The sequence below is a fragment of the Clupea harengus genome, chromosome 4 (assembly GCF_900700415.2).
Source record: "Clupea harengus chromosome 4, Ch_v2.0.2, whole genome shotgun sequence".
Taxonomy (NCBI): Eukaryota; Metazoa; Chordata; class Actinopteri; order Clupeiformes; family Clupeidae; genus Clupea; species Clupea harengus.
The window spans coordinates 22,391,185-22,409,164 of record NC_045155.1 but is presented as its reverse complement, the minus strand read 5'-3'; the positions used below and the strand labels follow the sequence as shown (position 1 = coordinate 22,409,164).

Below are 17,980 nucleotides of genomic sequence, written 5' to 3'. Positions count from 1 at the left end.
TTAGAAAACTTTAGTTTTCTTTTTCAGTCACTCTGTGATTCCATTCAACATATCTGGTGAATGACAGAAGCACTGAGCATAATTTGACAGTAGCAGTGGCATGGCTCTGTTTCCTCGTCACGGACTGGCACACAAGTCTGCGGCCCGTAGTTTTAGAAACACTGATCGAACTGGTCCAACCAGCAGTGCGTTATTCTGGTTACAGGAGACTCCCTTTTCAGCTGGCAAGGGTAGGATAAATCAATGACCTGACAGAGTGGCTTAGTTTAATAAGAGTCACTTTATTTTCTCATGCAAACATATTTTAAAAAGCAAAGGTACATTTTTTTCAGTAGATGGGGAAAAAAATGCAATTGCACTTCTTTACTGGACCAGCTTTAGGCAGATAGGTCCCCCCTTGTGCTGGGTTCTGCTCAAGGTTTCTTCTTGTTAAAAGGGAGTTTTTCCTAGCCACTGTCGCCTACATGCTTGCTCCAAGAGGATCAAGCCTTAGGCTATACGTAAAGCACCCTGAGACAATGTCAATTGTGAATGGCACTATACAAGGTGTAATTTTTATAAACAGTTAGGGGTCTCTGTTTTAGCAGTGCTTGTTAAGATAATTTCTAGCTTGAGAATGTTATTTTAAATGTCCTTGATGAAAGGAAAAGAGGTGTTCCTTTGAGCTCACAACCTGCATACGTCTACAGAAACAACTGTTTTTGACTCAACATAGATGCAGCAAAGGAATGTCCATACATAACCAGGAGGCCATTAAGAATGGACTTGATCATGTTTAGGAGTCAATACAACACCACAACTGATTTCAGAATGTCTGTTGAGCAAGGCTGTTGCCCTGTTTATACACCTCTTAAGATTTCAAAAGAATTTATTTCAGCCACGATTTTGCAAATAGGTTTCATTAGTTGAAGGGAACATGCAACCCAGAATTTAACTTAAACTTACAATTCCACAATTTATACCTTAAAAATGTTTTAGCTTACAAAAGGTAATAAGGAAAAGCCAAATATACATGTAAATGGACTAACATACCTGGTTGTAATCTTACCCCCACATCTAAACACCTGCCTTCACAGCCAGACTGAACAGAAGTAATGGAGTATGCAGAAAAGCCATGCATACAAGAGGAATGCAAGTTGTTTGTTGCGTTTGCAGTTTGTACACAATTGTACAGTTGTATACACTACTGTTCAAAAGTTTGGAATCAGTCAAGACAGAATGATTTCTGCTTAACAAAATAAGCAGAGCAATAACAGAAGAAATAACCATTTTGTTGCTGTAAAATTTGCTTTTATCAAAGAATCCTTCATTTGCCACAATTACAAACTTTGCTGCATTAAAGTAACAGTGTTCAACAGTTGTCTGTTTTTATAGACAACTAGTTTTGGTATCATCTTCAAATGATTTTTGATGGTATATGGTCATATGAAGGACAGATTAACACACATCGTTCCCACTACCCACCCAGGCTAAGCACTATGTAGTTCTGTGTTCCGGGTCAGACCACTCCGTGAAAATTTAGAAAAGTTTTCAGAGCATGACATGAACTATATTGCCGAAAGACACCGGTTTAGCATGATGGCAAGCTTTTGTCAGTGCCAGCTGTGCGGTTGTTGCTGTTTGCAAGAATCTGCATGCCTTTAATGTAGTTAGCTCATTAATTTAAGGTTCTGCATGCCTTTAATGTAGTTAGCTCATTAGTTTAAGGGTCAAGCACTCCTCCAGCATCTTTTCTGCGCCTCACAACTCTGTGATCCAAACACCTCACCTTCCTTATACATATGTCGAGCTTACCCCTATGTAGATATTCCATTCTAGTCATATACAACATTATCAATGTCTAAACTATATTTCAGGACAATATTAGGTTATTTGAATTGTGAATTCGAATTTGAAAAAAAGGTGTTTTTCTTTAAAAAAAACAAGGAAATATCTACAAAATTTCAAACTTTTGAATGGTAGTGTATACATAACTGTACAAACACAACGATTTGCAAAAAGAATAGCACAAGGTGCTGACAACCCCAAGGTCATGGATTCATTACCTATGGAGTGCACATACTGATGGAAATGTAGAGCAGTACTGTACTGTAAGTTGCTTTATGTGCAAGTGTTTGCGAAATGAATAAATGCAAATAAACATACTCAATCATTCCATTGATCATTTTTATCACACCTATATAAAGAGAATGCCACTGGATTTGTCCATCGTATCCAGATGGATAGGCAGACAAATATGAGCAGAACACGGAACAGATTAGAACTCCTTGTCTTTAGAACTCTTCGTGGACATTGCGGGCATAGTCCATGAGCTTGCTTCCAGTGAAGTACTCGCTGTACTTGAGGATCTCTTCTAACTCAAGATTGTGGTTCTGATTTTCATCAGCTACAGCGATCATCTGTTTGGCCTCATTCAGAGCGTTGTACTCATTCATGGGATCCATGTACTCCTATAACACAGAACATGTACAAATAATGACAATTTAATTCTCCAATTCTGGCAATATAGATTTGACGTTACTTTGGATAACGATGTGTAGGAAATCGGGAAGAAATATGTTTGAATGCATTGAAGTGAAATTGTGATTAAAGTGAACGGTGTGCCGTGATGAAACATACAACAAAACATAACCTCAAACATCACTGTAGAAACAAATGCAGCCGGCATGTAAGAAGCCATGTCTAAATTATCCTTACTGTTTTCGATACGTCGATATGACCAAAATAAGCATATTTAAAGCTTAGGTTGTGGGCTAGCATAATCGATAATAATTTCTCACAGTAAATCAGCTTTAAAATCATACTGACTTTGTTGTTGATTAAATATCCATCGGATGCTCTTCATTTGAGCCTACAGTGTTTTTTTTGTTTTTTTTAAATATGTCGTAGGATCCACAGTTTGAGTGCTGTTACATTCATGCTCATTGTTACAACTGTCCTGCACTTTCTTTAGGCCTGTGTCAAGGTTGGAACATGGGATCTGTTCATTCTTTTGTTCAATTCTTAACAAAACATCAGTTACTGTGTAATTCTTGCGTACATTTCTGAAAGTATTATGTATGACTCTTTTGTACCCAAATTTCACAGCTTTTAAGTCTATTGTCTTTATGTAAACAGAGTTAGAACCAAGACCTGTGGGGAAGTGTTAAACCTGTGACGGGGGTTCTAAAATACGCTAACAGAGTGTTGGATATTTTAGTATCAACAAGTCGCAGTTTTTAATAACAAGGCAGAGACACACAGCTGTAGAATTTTGACCATTGTATTTATCTTTGCAAAGAGGGAGAGAAGTTACAACAACACTGCTGCCAACTCAACTTCGAAGGGACAGTTCCTTCTTGCAGCTTTTAATGTCTGTTCCTTATTTGGGGTGGAACCACACATGTGTGACCTTTCTCAGAACACGTCTTGAGGACACGTTTTACTCGTTTTACTGTGGTTGTTCTTGACCCAGCATCCTGTTCTGCTTCTAGGCACAAGACGCAGTCTGCGCAGACAGCTTCAAGCAAGTTAAAACTATGATCAACAGAATTTCCCAACACAAGTGTTGCTACCATCGCAAATGAGGTTTGGTTTGCCAAGTGGTTTCTACATCATAGGCCTACTGATATTTACTACGCTGACCAATATGTTGATAAAGCCTGAAATAATTTGAGAGTGTACTCATAATGGACCTTATTATCGAACATTTTCTTAAGTGTCTTCTTAAATATCTTCTTACGAACTTCGTAAGACCAACCCTAAGAAAGATCCCCGCCGGATTCATGAACACCTGGAAATGTGTTCTTAAACCGCCAAAATGTTCTTAGCTGTGCACTGATTCTTAAATTGAACGCGTTCTCGTACACCTGCATTTGCATACATAAACGCCCCGCCAGCTCCTTATAAGGGCATGCAACTGCAGAGACATGTGCAGAATCCACAGGCAACGTGAAAGCAACTTGAGACTGATCAAAATCATGTCAAAGCAGAAAGCGAACACTTGTCCAGTAAACACAGACCTAACTTACCGGTGCAGAGGTGGAGGTACTGTTGCAGAATGTAGATGAGTTTATTGCTTATTTATTTATTTATTCACATTTGCAGTCTTCGTGTAGTGCTTTTATTTATTTTAAGACGATGCCTCGTAGAATCATGACTAAATGTGAAACGTAATTGTTAATGAACTTTTTCTTAACTGCATTAGAGGATGAGGTCCAATATCTCTAACATAACAGGAAAAACTCATTTTTATGATAATTTTTTATAAAAGTGGAATGGAATTCCGTGGCAATAAGACTGGCACTATTTCTATGAATGCTTGACAATAGTTAATCAATAGAATGCGCCCTATTATGACTACAGCATGACTACAACAGTGGCTAACATTGCAGACTTATGACCAGGAGACAGAGTTCGCTTCCATTTCCGGCCCAACTACATTAAATTGATCATTCATTTTAACATCATGGAGGCGCACCAACAGGGGAGCATTGGGCCCTGTGAGGCCCCAGAGGGCTCCCTAGACCCTAGGGCTAGACTACTCTGCCAGATTCAACAAAAACATTAGAGATTTAATCTCTAAACCAGGGCGGGACAAGCTAGAGGTGGACTCCAGCTGTCCAGTGTCTCTTATTCCAACTGAGACTAAGTTTTTATTTGCACTAGCTATGGAATTATTTGCCACCAACATAAGGCAAAACACTGAGGGAACTCCCATAAGAATTGAAAGCGGACCTCAACACATGTCGTTATATGCTGATTACATACTTCTATTTATTATATGTCTCTTCAGAATGTTCCAAAAAGTTTAGTTGATTTGAACAGGCCACCCCAACGTTCGCAGGTCTGTCATTTCTTGATATTCACCGCTGCGAAAAGTTAATGGCCGCTGTCATTGGCAACGGGTTTTGTGTTTCTAATTCACATCTTTCATATCATTCCGCAAGTAGTCCGGTCATTTAACGTAATGGTAAGTCATTGTAACTTGAAGTCAGCAAGTAATGTTCTATTAGCCTGAAGAATAATGTTTTCTTAGCGGAAATCACGAAACGGCAACACAATCATTAAAAAGAGGTATTTTGGAGGAATGTCTTCTATTGTTTTGGCAAGTAACCGTATAATAAGCGGGATAATGTATAGTCTGGCGGTCATTATCAAAAAAGAAATCCCTTCAGGACGAAACAAGAACCCTCCGTCAGGTCCTGTTTGTCCCGTCGGGATTTATTTTTAGATAATGACCGCCGGACTATACAATATCCCTTACATATAGCAGAACAGAACATTTCAAATCCACCTCTACTAAACCTAAGAAGGTTTGTGATAAACTGGAAGAAAAGTGAGTTGATGCTTCTCACAACCAACATAGGACATATTCTCTATTGGATTGTGTGGTGTTTGGGAATTGTTATTACAAGAAAACCTTGTAATTGGTATTGCTACAGACAAATTGGTACAAGAGTGGCTCAACTTAAAGATAAAACTGAATTCTGGAAGACACTACCCTTGTCAATGGTAGGGATGTTCAATGTGATCAAGATGGTTACACTTCTGCAATTTTTATATCTGTTTCTATCAATCCCCTCCTTTATACTATTAAAACTGAGAAATTAGAATGAACAATTATTACTTTCTTGTGGAACTACAAGTCAATCAGAATGGCCAAAAACAGGAAGGATTTATAGGATAAAGTGTGGTGGAGAGAAAAACTCTTCGATAATGATAATGAAACCCCAGAATGGATTTGGTCCAACCAGGCCAATGCTTGGACTCATAGCAGGGCATGTGCAACAGAGAAGAGGAAGTGTACCGTCTTCATGTATACAACCTAAACATGTGCTTTTGTTTATAGGAGTCAAACTGGGCATTTGTATGCATGTTCTCGTCTTGTGATGACCCAATAACGACCGCCGATTTACCATACTGTTATCATATGAATAGCTCTCTTTGATGTACCATACTGTTATCATATGAATAGCTCTCTTTGCCAATGGGTGTCATCAAGAGCTGTTTTTTGACTGAGAGATGGAATGTGCATGTTGTTCATTTTATTCTCTTCACAAAGCTCTAAAAATACATTTAGTTTTCAACCTATATATAGATATGATTTCTATGTTAACGTTGAACCTTAAAAAGGAAATGCGCCTGTTCTAGATTTCTCTGCTCGTTTGCTTTGGTGGCCAATACGACTTGAACTGCCTAACAAATGCTAGTTTGTTAGGTAGTGGAGTTGCCATAGAAATGACACGTTCTGTTCTGAGCCAGTTTGTCATAAGTGATGGACTATGAAAGCACACAGCTGCTGCGCCATCAAGCGACAGTTGGCCTTTTTCAGGGGTAGGCCTAATGTTTTCCATTTTGAAATACATTCTCTTAATCAATGAATGGTTAATGATGAACATACAGTGCAGCACATAATAAAACCTGTTATTGACAATCCTACTGATACTCTGTCTACAACTCGTGTCTATGCATACTTGCCCAATGTGGGTTGCATTCAAATTAATTCCAATGATTTTATTAAAAGATTGTGCTTTAAAAATTCTCAATATAGATCTTGGTGAGCTTAATAGGTGAATGTATCCTAATCAAATCACTGAAACTCTTTGGCTACTACAGTGGACCACTACATAAAATAAATGTGTCATTGTTTTTAGTGAAGGAAAAGTTCACTGTAACATTACATATGAAATTGTCTCCCACCTCCAACTCCTCCATAGTCACAATGCCATCCTGGTTGGTGTCAATGACGGTCTGAAACTCTTTCCTCCTCTCACGGACCCAGTCATCATCAATGTCCTGAGCTTGCTGGTTTTCTACCGTCCCCATGGGCAGAGAGATGAACTCCGGCAGAGTGAGCTTTTTGTCACCATCCTGATCTAAACACATAACAAAGAGATGTTTTGGTGCCATAAGAAATGTTCAAGATTCTATGATGTATTACCAATTAAAACTTGCTCGTCACTGCAGTGCTGCTAAATGTGGATTTACAACCACTGTTTAATGTTGTTTACATTTTCAGAAGTATCAGACCATGAGGGAATCACCAGAATGCCTCAATCTGCCCTCTGTCTGGAGGGGTCATCTTATATGGAAATGATGCCAGTAACAGCATCTGAGTGCCAGTATTAGTGTGTCTGATGCCAGTGACAGCATCTCAGTGGCAGTATTAGTTTGTCTGATGCCAGTGACAGCATCTCAGTGCCAGTATTAGTTTGTCTGATGCCAGTGACAGCATCTCAGTGGCAGTATTAGTTTGTCTGATGCCAGCGTTGAAGACTGTCCACTGTGGGGAGACAGGAGGTGAGGGCATTGGTCTCATACCTAGGTCACGAACAATCTCCTTCACCATGTACTTGAGCATCCCACGACTGTGCTCAGGGTGCAAGAATGACAGAAACTCCTCCTCATTAAGAAGCTGGTCAGCTGGGGGATTATCTGCCTGGAACCAGCGGTCTTTCAGACTCTCCAAAACCTCCTGAGCTGCAGGTTGTGAAAACAGTAGAAGGTTAGGACCATCAACCACTTTCACAGTGTACTTAACTATAAAATCCTGTCTCTATAAGGCCACTCTTTTAGTTACTGTAATGCCATCCAAAACATTTAGGAAAGGACTTCAATGTCTGTGCCTGTGGGAAAAGAAGTATTCCAGGTAATATTGGCCAACTCAGACTTACTCTCCTCATCCACCTTGAGCTCTTCGTTATTTTTGATTTTCTCTGCCACTTCTCTTTCATTGAAGCCTTTGCTGGCCAAAAACTTCACACGGTACTCATCCCACGTCACAAGCCCTGCAATCAGACCAGACATTTCACAATAGTCTCAAGGTTACATAGGAAACTAGCAGACACTATGTAAGCACAGAGAGCTTTGGATGTCCTGTGTCTTTTACAAACTTCAATTGTCATTGAACTGCACACATGCTAAAACCTTCAGGTCATGAGGAATGTCATTATTGATGTGCTCAATAGTTCTTTCCAAATGTAAATTTGTATGCTTTGAAAAGAGTTATTTGGACACCAAGCTAAACTTACACAATTATTATTTGCTGATCATTATCAAAAGTCTGAGAGCTGAGAATGTGTTTACAGGTGGCTTTTCCAGTGTTGTGTCAGGTTTCTGAATGTAGACTGGGTTTAACATGGCCCTCTCACCATCTCCATCAGGGTCAACCGCACGAAAGCTGAGCTTGTTCTCCCTCACAGCCTCCTGGAAATGTTCCTCCGTCTTCTCCATGATCCAACGCTGCATTTCCTTAGCACTCACACTGTTGTCATGGTTCAGATCCACCCTGCAAAACACATTGAGCATACAGAAAGTTAGGAGGGGGAGAGTGGGATACAGTCAGTCATTTAGAGGGGGGGAGAGTGGGATACAGTCAGTCAGTTAGAGGGGGGGAGAGTGGAATACAGTCAGTCAGTTAGAGGGGGGGAGAGTGGGATACAGTCAGTCAGTTAGAGGGGGGGAGAGTGGGATACAGTCAGTCAGTTAGAGGAGGGGGAGAGTGGGATACAGTCAGTCAGTTAGAGGGGGGGAGAGTGGGATACAATCCTATATAACTGCCAACAATAGTGTAATACAATATATATATTTTTAAAAATAGTCAGGCGGGACATTTTAGGTGATTGACATCTGTGTACCACTCTGTATGCCTGTCAGCATAGCACATGAATGGTGACCTTTGGAAACATCACGGTGTCGATTCCCACACTTGTTAAGCAATCAGAAGAGCTAACTGTAATTTCTCTATTTTGCACTGTATTTGTAAAGACCCTAGAATAGACAGTGCACAATGGTGGGTGCCTTGGCTCCTGAATAAGGAGGGCTTGGTACTTGTCACATAAGAAAATGCCTGGGAAATTCAGGGAAAGAAGGTTTAAGATGTGACTAATGCAGTATGAACTCTAGGTGTGTTTGAAACTCAATGCAGAAGTGCAAACACATTACTTTTGGAAAATGTCCATCAGCTTCTTCCTGTTTCTGCGGGGCTCAGAGTCCTCCTCAAACTCTTCAATCTCCTTGCCAAGGAACACTTCCTTGTTGAAATCTCTGTTGAGGTGGCCATCCATTTCCATCTTCACTCCATTAAGATGGTCTGGTGGAAGAATCTCGTTCTCCTCTTTGCTGTTAAGTGTTTTATCTTTGAGTACTGAGATGTTGGCTGGACGGCCGTGGACATCAAGGATGAGCAGCACGCAAAGCAGAGTACAGAAGCCTGTCCACACCCCACACTGGGCCTTCCCACCCCTCATAGCTGCAGGAGTTTCTACAGAAAACAGAAACAAACACTGTAGCAACAAAGTAAGCAACATAGAAGCTTTGTGTTTCTCTATTTTCGTAAAAAGTAGGCAATATGTAGGTTTTTACATAGCCAAAAAAACAAGTATTTATTTAAAAGGTGTTCCAATGCAAATGTAAGTCATTTTGATGAGAATACCAAGTCATTGTTTTGTACGGTCAGTTACTGTCAAACAGTCCAAGCCAATGCACCACAATGGGCCACATTTACCAAGTGCACAATGATCAGGTTTTCAAAATGAAACCAAATTTCAAAGGCTTATGGTTATATGGTTAGATATAGAAAACAGATCAAATAAAAACAAAAGAAGGCAATAAACATCCCCTAGGGATAGGGCCGCTGACGCCCAGCCAGGACCAAAACAACAACAAAAACGCATGGCCTGGAGGGGGGGCAAGAGGAAGAGCCTTGAAAAGGACCCACACCTGACTAACATCAGCTGTTCATCACTGGGGCTAGAGCAGAGTGGGCGATGGACCAGACGACAAAGATTCACCTGCACCATCACTAGCTCTAAGAGCACGACTGCACCTCGGGATCCACATGTGAGCTGGGGTCTGTGTGTCCGTTAGCACTATGGGTGAGCTGAGGTCTGTGTGTCCGTTAGCACTATGTGTGAGCTGGGGTCTGTGTGTCCGTTAGCACTATGTGTGAGCTGGGGTCTGTGTGTCCGTTAGCACTATGTGTGAGCTGGGGTCTGTGTGTCCGTTAGCACTATGTGTGAGCTGGGGTCTGTGTGTCCGTTAGCACTATGTGTGAGCTGGGGTCTGTGTGTCCGTTAGCACTATGTGTGAGCTGGGGTCTGTGTGTCCGTTAGCACTATGTGTGAGCTGGGGTCTGTGTGTCCGTTAGCACTATGTGTGAGCTGGGGTCTGTGTGTCCGTTAGCACTATGTGTGAGCTGGGGTGTGTGTGTCAGTTAGCACTATGTGTGAGCTGGTGTCTGTGTGTCCGTTAGCACTATGTGTGAGCTGGTGTCTGTGTGTCCGTTAGCACTATTTGGGAAAGAAAGAGCCCAACACTAGGCCTGACCGACCACACCATGTCTGCTGCTTGCCTCATTTTGCCACACTACCAATGTTACATTTTACACAGCTGCAACATTCAGTCTCAGAAGGCATAGCCTACAAGTGGCAAGATACAGTGCTATGCAAAAGCATTGGACCCATTTACTGGTTTACAAAAGATAGCTCCGCTCATTTTCCCAAACAGTATTTTCATTGCGAACAGTTATGCTCTAGTATATTTCTATTAAATGTTGCACACTAAATGTTTCCAGGACATCTAGCACTGTTCTATACACTTTGTTGCACAGCAGAAACTAGCAGGCAGTTAAGAGCACCAAAGCCGCATGATGAATCAAAATGGCCCACGCCAAATCTAGGCTAAAAGTCAAACCCCTCACCCCCCTCTGCAGTCATTCAGTCTGAAAGCTAGCCAGCTACTAGGCTATCCAGTCACTTGTCTTTATAACAGAACTGTCATTCTGTTAAAGTAAGCACAGGATTAAATATCTAGCATACCAGGGACAACAACAACCCCTTACAGGGCCCTCCAAGCTTTTCTTTTTAGCAAATTAAACGACCGAATGACGCCATAGTTCTGCAATTTTCAAACTGTCAGAGACAACAAAAAACAATCTGATTGGCCGCTGCTAGTGAAATGTGTTCCTCATTTGAATAAGATTAAACTTTAACCAAGTTTTTTCGCTAGCTTTGAGCAATTCTCTCATCTACGTCACAATCGTCTGTCTCCAATAGAAATGAATGGAATACAGAACTTCCCTTCGCTGGCATGTATCCGTACTGTCAGGCAACACCAGGGACTCTAGAGTGGTATCCATGGTTACAGACAACTCTTAAGTTGACACCGCACAGTTTGATAAGAAAATTAATGTTGCAGCTCTAGCATCTGATTTATTTTATTCAGCCGACTATGGCAATCAAATCCTTAGGTAATGCCTTTACTTAAAGCAGCAATAAGGAGTTCTGTTCCAAAACTAGCAAGGTAACTTACCTAAAAGCCATGCAAAAACCTTGCAAACAACACCAACAGCCCAGTTGACACTGATAGAAGCTTGCCAACACACTAACTGGTGTGTTTTGGCAGTACAGCTGGCAATGTCATGCTGTGAAAGCTTTTCTTCCATTTTTGCAGGGTGTTCCAGCCCGTAAAACAGAACTACATAGAGGATATCCTGGATGGCTAGTGGTAAAGACAGATGTTTATCTGTCCTTCACATGGCCATATGCTATCAAAATGAATTTGAGGATGGTACCTAAACTAGTTGCCTATAAAACCATACCTCAAAAAGTGTTAAATTGTTGCATAGTGTTACTTTAAGTTGACTTCGTGGTTGTTGTGAGAACACTCACCCCATTCTCTGATCAGTGAAACTAGCTATGGTTAGCTTCTGCTCACCTTGTGAAATTGGTGACGCACAAGAGAAGTGACTTGCTTGTAGTCTGTTATTTTTCTTGGTAGCAGAGGGATAGCAACAGACATATTTTAGAGATATAATGGGTCTACGGTTCATAGAGACGACATAGATGTGCATTTTATTGAACAAAATCGAATGCGGGTCTTTCAAGCCGTTATTTATATGCCATGGGTGTCATCTTATTGATTTATATGCCATGGGTGTTATCTTATTGATTTTACAAACCACCAATCATTCTCTCAAAGGGATTTCCTTTTTTAAATCGGAAGGTGCAAAAATGCTAATCCGCCGCATACAAAATAACGACGGTGACTCCCACACTCCATAGAACACAATGAAGAGTTAATGTTACTCAAGTGACTTGCGTTAGCTTATCTTCATAGCTAAATAACGTTAGTAGATTTGCTAGTTAACTGGAATAACCGGTCTACATAGTTTTACAGTGTCTAAACATTTTTAAGTTTAACCCATTGAAATCTTTTAATAGAGAGTCAGTTAAAATATTAAGTGACGTTAAATCTTAAACAGTGAGGCCGACCATATGTATTTTGATTTTACCGGAGTTTAAAATGTGACAGCAAATACCGTAGCGCATAGTGGCATCGCACAACTGCACGCAGTAGTTGAACCACTGCACGCAGTAGTTGACCTGGTTTACTTACCTGTGTTGGCGGTGACGGATTTACAACGCTATAGGTGATTGACCTAATCTGGTCAACCAACAACCGAGGAAGAAAATGTCATTTAAGTATCGATAGCTCACTTATTGTACACAAGCTAGCCAACTTGCATGTCTCGAGCTCATTATCTACAGACACAACAAATGTCAGGTTTAAATTCTCCTGCTAGTTCTGTACACGTGGCCAGCTCAAAAAAAAATAGAAATGTCGCTATGCGGTAAAAATCTAAACAGCCTTAACCCTTCCTGGGTCTACTGGAGGTGGATAGACCTCTGAGGACGTGTCGTCACTTTGTAGTCTATGGAGTTACGTGTCTAAATTTCCCCTATGGGAAAATAACATGGGGATTTTGAATAATCGCGCCTACCAAACTCTGTCGTTAACAAAGTACTCTGAAATGCTCCCGTTTTGCCCTACATACTTGTGTCGTCTCCCTTTGAGTGGATCCTGTTATCTTCGATGCTGTTAAGAGGATAAACTAAGAGTTTTGCTTCATGGGAGCTAACAGTAGCTACTTGTGCATCAGGCAGCTGGGAACATCCCACTTCCTAGTTGACAGCGAAAACGTACACGACGCATTGTCCGCTAAAGTCCAACGCGTCCGCCATGTTGATAAGGGCAAAATAGACTGGCAGACCAATACAATTCAACGGGGAGTTGCAGTTATTTTGGACTAAAAAGCACTCTAACTTGGACATTTCTCAACCGATGGCTATAAATGTCGTTTTATATTTAAGGGGTTTACGGTCTTCGTTTAAAAATAGTTTGGTCACCAATAGCCTACCTACGTGGTGGAAAATATATTATTTGCTAATTTATATAACCTGACAGTTTTGATAGATGAACGGTGTGTGTTGTGGCTCTCGCCAATCAGTTGGGCACTGTTGTGTATCCTGCTATCCTAACTACAATTCGGCATACACTGTGTCAGCCAACCACAACTATACATAACTCATCAAAACTAAACATAACCAAAACTCCTACATCTTGGCGGGCAGCCTCTCCCTCTCCTTCTATATCATATGCTAATGCTGATACTGATAAAGTAGCCATATTACCTATTGTTAATTGTCTACCTACATTTATCTCTTTAGTTTATCTGTTTATGAAATCAAATGTATGTTCAATAACCAAATTATCTCTCTCTTATAGCGTGATCTTTGCTCGGAAATGCTGATGGCTGTGGAAACATTGTTCCTCATGTATGTATGTATCAGGGATGGATTAACGAACGGGCCTACCGGGCCAAGGCCCAGGGGCCCATGAGCTCAAGGGGCCCCTAAGCCAGAGCCTCTGCATGAAGTCGCTGTTATGTATCTCTTATTTGTGGTTGAAAAAGGTGTATTTTGTTCATTTGCTATTGGCTTTAAGTGAGTGTATCTGTGCTGTGCTTAAAAAATGTGCATATGCCAGGGGCGTAATTAGACATTGCAGCCAGCGCGGAAGATTCGTAGGCAAAGCCTAGCACGCTGCTTTCTAAAATTTTTCGAACACATGGATGTCAAAGTGTCGCTAGTTTAATGCGACAGTGATCAAGGATGATTTTTCGATCGACTTCCTGAGATACATTAAGCTACAGTGGGGAAAATAAGTATTTGAACCCCTGCCGATTTCGCAAGTTTGGCCACTTGCAAAGAAATGTGTGATCTATAATTGTAATGGTAGGTGTATTTTAACAGTGAGAAATAGAATATCAACAAGGGGCGAATAACATTTATGACTGTATTTGTATTTGATGCAGAAAATAAATACTTATTTTCTGCATCAAATGCAAATTAAGTCATAAATGTTATAAAATGCAGTTTTCTGGATTTTTTTGTTGATATTCTATTTCGCACTGTTAAAATACACCTACCATTACAATTATAGATCACACATTTCTTTGCAAGTGGCCAAACTTGCGAAATCGGCAGGGGTTCAAATACTTATTTTCCCCACTGTATATTGGGATAATAGCACTTGCCCCAAAAGATAGCATAGTCCGACTAAGCAAAGATTTGAATTATACCATCATGTAAACACACTGAGTGTCTCTCTTTCCCCCTCCTAGTGTAATCTTTGCTGTGGGATGCTGCTTTAGGGTCGAATTATACTTGCGTCGGTGTCCGTCCTCTTTACGGATGGGCGGGGAAACGGATTCGGACGGATTCGGACGTACTGTTTTTGATTTATACTTCTCCGATGGCTGTGGGTGTTGAAAACAATTCACCGCCAGAACAGTAGGTGTAGCAACGGTTCTTTGTCGCAGACGAGCTACTCCGTGACGTCTTTGTGTGATAGAAGTCGTTGATTGATTATCGCCCACCTCCCAGCTGTCACTAGTAAGACACTGATTTAGAGCAAGTGCAACAGGTGTAGATACATGGGTCTTGGAGAGTGTGTCTAACGCTATATATTCACTTGAAAAGGCGAACTTATCTCCATCATGGTGGATATTATTTTTGGGAAAAATAGTATCAATCTATAACAAAATGATATGCTTATCTTACATACACTACAGAAACTATAAAAAAAACGATTCAATGAAATGAATAGGCTACTATCCTATTTTCTTTGGTATTTTTGTCATATTCAGATTTGCAATGATGATTGCTGGGTAATATGTATGCTGTTGTCCAATGTCAAGTCTCTATTTGATCATGTGAGGAGACCATATGATATAGATCAGTGTTTCTCAAACTTTTTCAGACCAAAGACCACTTAGCCAATAAAAAAAAACTCGCGGACCATCTAACTAAATAGTATATCCCTGGAACAACAGGCCTCCTACCCAGACCTGGCGCCAGACAATTGTTAGCGGCACATGATTTTCGCGAGTGGGCTCTCCTTTTTTACATACCTACCGGTAGGCTAGTTATAGATATGACAATGCGCTAGGCAAAGCATCTGGAACCCTGCTCCATGCGTGACTTGGTTATGTTACAAACTATAGTTCGCTCACAGCCTCATACTCCCATCACACACTCAGGCACGCCAATGCAACACAACACAACCAATAAACATAAGGATGAGCATACCGACCACACGACCGCAGTACTTATTCACTACCAACAGTATAGGCTAGCCGACTGGCATTGATATAGCCATCCTAGTAGTCAACTTTTCATAATTAAGAGTTGTCATTATCCAACGTCACACAACATATAATATAGTTAGGCCTATCATCTTGCTGTCTCTGCAGCGGGAGAAAAAAAACGCTGTTTGAATGAAGCTCTGCAGTGGGATGATGCCCAATGCGGCTGAACCATCTCGCTGTTGCTCCTTCTCCTTGTCTGTGTCAGAGGCTTTCTCATTTCATTTTCTTTTCATTGTCCCTGTCTTAAACCATCAATCCATGACTTTGTTAATAGATTAGGCAACTCTTTAATGGATTAGGTTACTACTGACTGTGTTCTCTTCGTTCTGAGTTGTGTGTTAGAAATGTCGCAATAATTCCTAGTCATTTTGCCTAGTCATATAGTTCATCATTGCCTGCGTGTCGGTTCAGGCCAAACATTTATACATTATAGGCTACTCGCTGGGGTGGGGCTGGGACACATCAGGGCGATAAGGCATTGAACATTCCATATTTAAAATATCTTAATAAGTAGTGAAGTCAACGTGTCTGCTTCACATGAAGCAGAAGTTCGTTTATTGACAAATCTTTTAAGGACGGCCACAGCGCTTTGAAACTAGGTGTTTATAAGTTACATTATTCAAAGGTGGAAGATAAAAGGCGAGATAATTGCCTCGTGTACTTTCTCATTATGTGTGTGTGTTGTCAGTGTTTATAATTCAATGGTGTTGGCTGCAAGTTAACTCCACTTCACGTTAATGTTAACTGAACAAAACTCTACTCATGCTTGCCTCACAGGTGCAATACCATATGCCGTTTAATCATAGGCTATTTGATAGCGTCGAATTGCGTAGAGGCCGAGAGCCGTATTGCAGACAAATTATAGCTCGCAACATATTGAAAAAAATAACTGAACTATTTCATTTTTTGGAGCTGTGAACTTAGTTAAAAATTTTGAATGATAAACTATGAACTGAACTAGTTCATTTTAAAAATTGTGAACTATGAACTGAACTAGTTCATGTATAAAGTGAACTTTCCCAACACTGGAACGTGTCTGCTTCACATAAAGCAAAAGTTCGTTTTTGAGAATAAAATAACTTCACATTTAGGATAACAGCCTTCTTCCTGTTGCGGGAATTTGTTTGTGTCCTAGCTGTGACAACGGGATTACAGGCGACAAATGCATCATAAAGCAAGTTTAAAAGAAACTGTCATCTAGAGAGTTTAAAACGATACTTAAGGACGGGAAATTAACTGTATGGAGATATTTCTGTCGGATGGCATCATAGTCGATGCCGATTCTAATGAGGCTGTTGGATATGTGTGAAGTTTTAATGAAATATGATTGATGCCATCCCTTTCTCAACAACAACATCAATTAAACCTGGATGGTTGGACTATGTAGATAGTTTTATTTAATTCCGTTCTTGCAATGTGAATAATTTAATTTCAATATGCTTATCTCCCTCTTGTGCACGCTTGTGCGTTAACGGGGCTTGTTTGTGTGAGCAAGTGCATGTATCTTGATGCTGGAGTTTAATAAAGGCAGGCTATTCATAAAAAACGTATGTAAATGTGTCAGTAGTATGAACAGTTGAGACATTGACTCCATTGGGCTCAGGTCGGTTTGGACAAAATATTTTAATTGCTGTCAGCTCGTGCTGGCTCTGGCACTACTCTGTTGGACACGGCTGGCTCTGACAGAAAAGTGGGGTTGATCCACTCTCTTAACAGAATAGTAACAGATAGGGAATGAAACAGGAAATGTGAGATTCCGGAAATGATGTCGTTCGGAAATTATTTCTTTAGCGGACCAATCACAGCTAAGGGGGTATCCGTCGCTATCCGTTCGTATCCGAAAAGTTACAAAAATCGAGAGGTGCACGTCGGTGTCCCTCCAGCTCTCCGAAGGGCTCGGATGGGCGTTCCACCTCGGGGAAGGTGTTGCCAAGGCGTGGTTATGTGTCCGTCTCCGTCTAAACGGACGACCATAAATTTAGCATTAGTATCTCCACCTGATCTACCACCTGATAAACCTACACCTACCAACCCCAACCACACTGCCATACACTTATTCTACTCCATACTCTGCTAGCATTTACCTGCAGTCTAAATAATTGCCACCATCGACATAGTTTTCTGTTCCATTACTCTACTTAACCTTGTAATAGTAACCTCACGAGTATACCCACTAAGCTGCCCTACAATACTTTAATGCGCTCTCCCCACCTTATTCTCTATCATATTTGTATTGTTGCAGTGAAAACCAGCCACTATCTTGTAATTCCACAAGAGTTCAAAGGCTGAATGTGCAGATCAGAAGTTTATTGCAGTCATTAAGCCACAATAAAAGATGGTCCATGGATGATCTCAAAGTAGGAATCGCTGTTCCCTTTTAAAAGGAACCTGGTTCCTCTCACTTTCTTGTGTTTGGCTGTTTCTTATTAAAACTAACTCCATCCTTTAACTTTACTCAATCCAAACTTGTTGCGTGTTTGGCACCACTCCCGTTTGCTGGGATAATTA

At 40.7% G+C, this 17,980-nt stretch overlaps 1 protein-coding gene across 3 annotated transcripts; it reads right to left on the bottom strand.

Annotated features, from left to right (window-relative positions):
* Nucleotides 1–261: 261 nt before the first annotated feature.
* sdf4 (stromal cell derived factor 4) lies at nt 262–12,956 on the bottom strand. Of its 3 annotated transcripts, none has more exons than XM_012820786.3 (7): nt 12,818–12,956; nt 8,926–9,244; nt 8,133–8,269; nt 7,656–7,769; nt 7,303–7,461; nt 6,682–6,857; nt 262–2,450 (listed from the first exon to the last, which is right to left on the bottom strand). In XM_012820786.3, exons 2-7 carry the CDS (start codon nt 9,228–9,230, stop codon nt 2,274–2,276), a joined length of 1,068 nt encoding a protein of 355 aa, XP_012676240.1. In that variant the 5' UTR covers nt 9,231–9,244; nt 12,818–12,956; the 3' UTR covers nt 262–2,273. The 3 variants fall into 3 exon arrangements, with proteins under 3 accessions (XP_012676240.1, XP_012676241.1, XP_031422656.1); XM_012820787.3 differs by lacking the exon at nt 12,818–12,956 and adding an exon at nt 12,379–12,740; XM_031566796.2 differs by lacking the exon at nt 12,818–12,956 and adding an exon at nt 11,698–11,716.
* Nucleotides 12,957–17,980: the final 5,024 nt, after the last annotated feature.

What these genes read in the sequence shown, in the direction of transcription:
- sdf4 (XM_012820786.3), bottom strand. Translation starts at nt 9,230, where the DNA reads ATGAGGGGTGGGAAGGCCCAGTGTGGGGTGTGGACAGGCTTCTGTACT. An exon ending in CTGATGGACATTTTCCAAAA is followed by an intron (nt 8,270 to 8,925) that starts GTAATGTGTTTG and finishes TGTGTTTTGCAG; the next exon opens with GGTGGATCTGAACCATGACA. An exon ending in GGTTGACCCTGATGGAGATG is followed by an intron (nt 7,770 to 8,132) that starts GTGAGAGGGCCA and finishes GTCTGATTGCAG; the next exon opens with GGCTTGTGACGTGGGATGAG.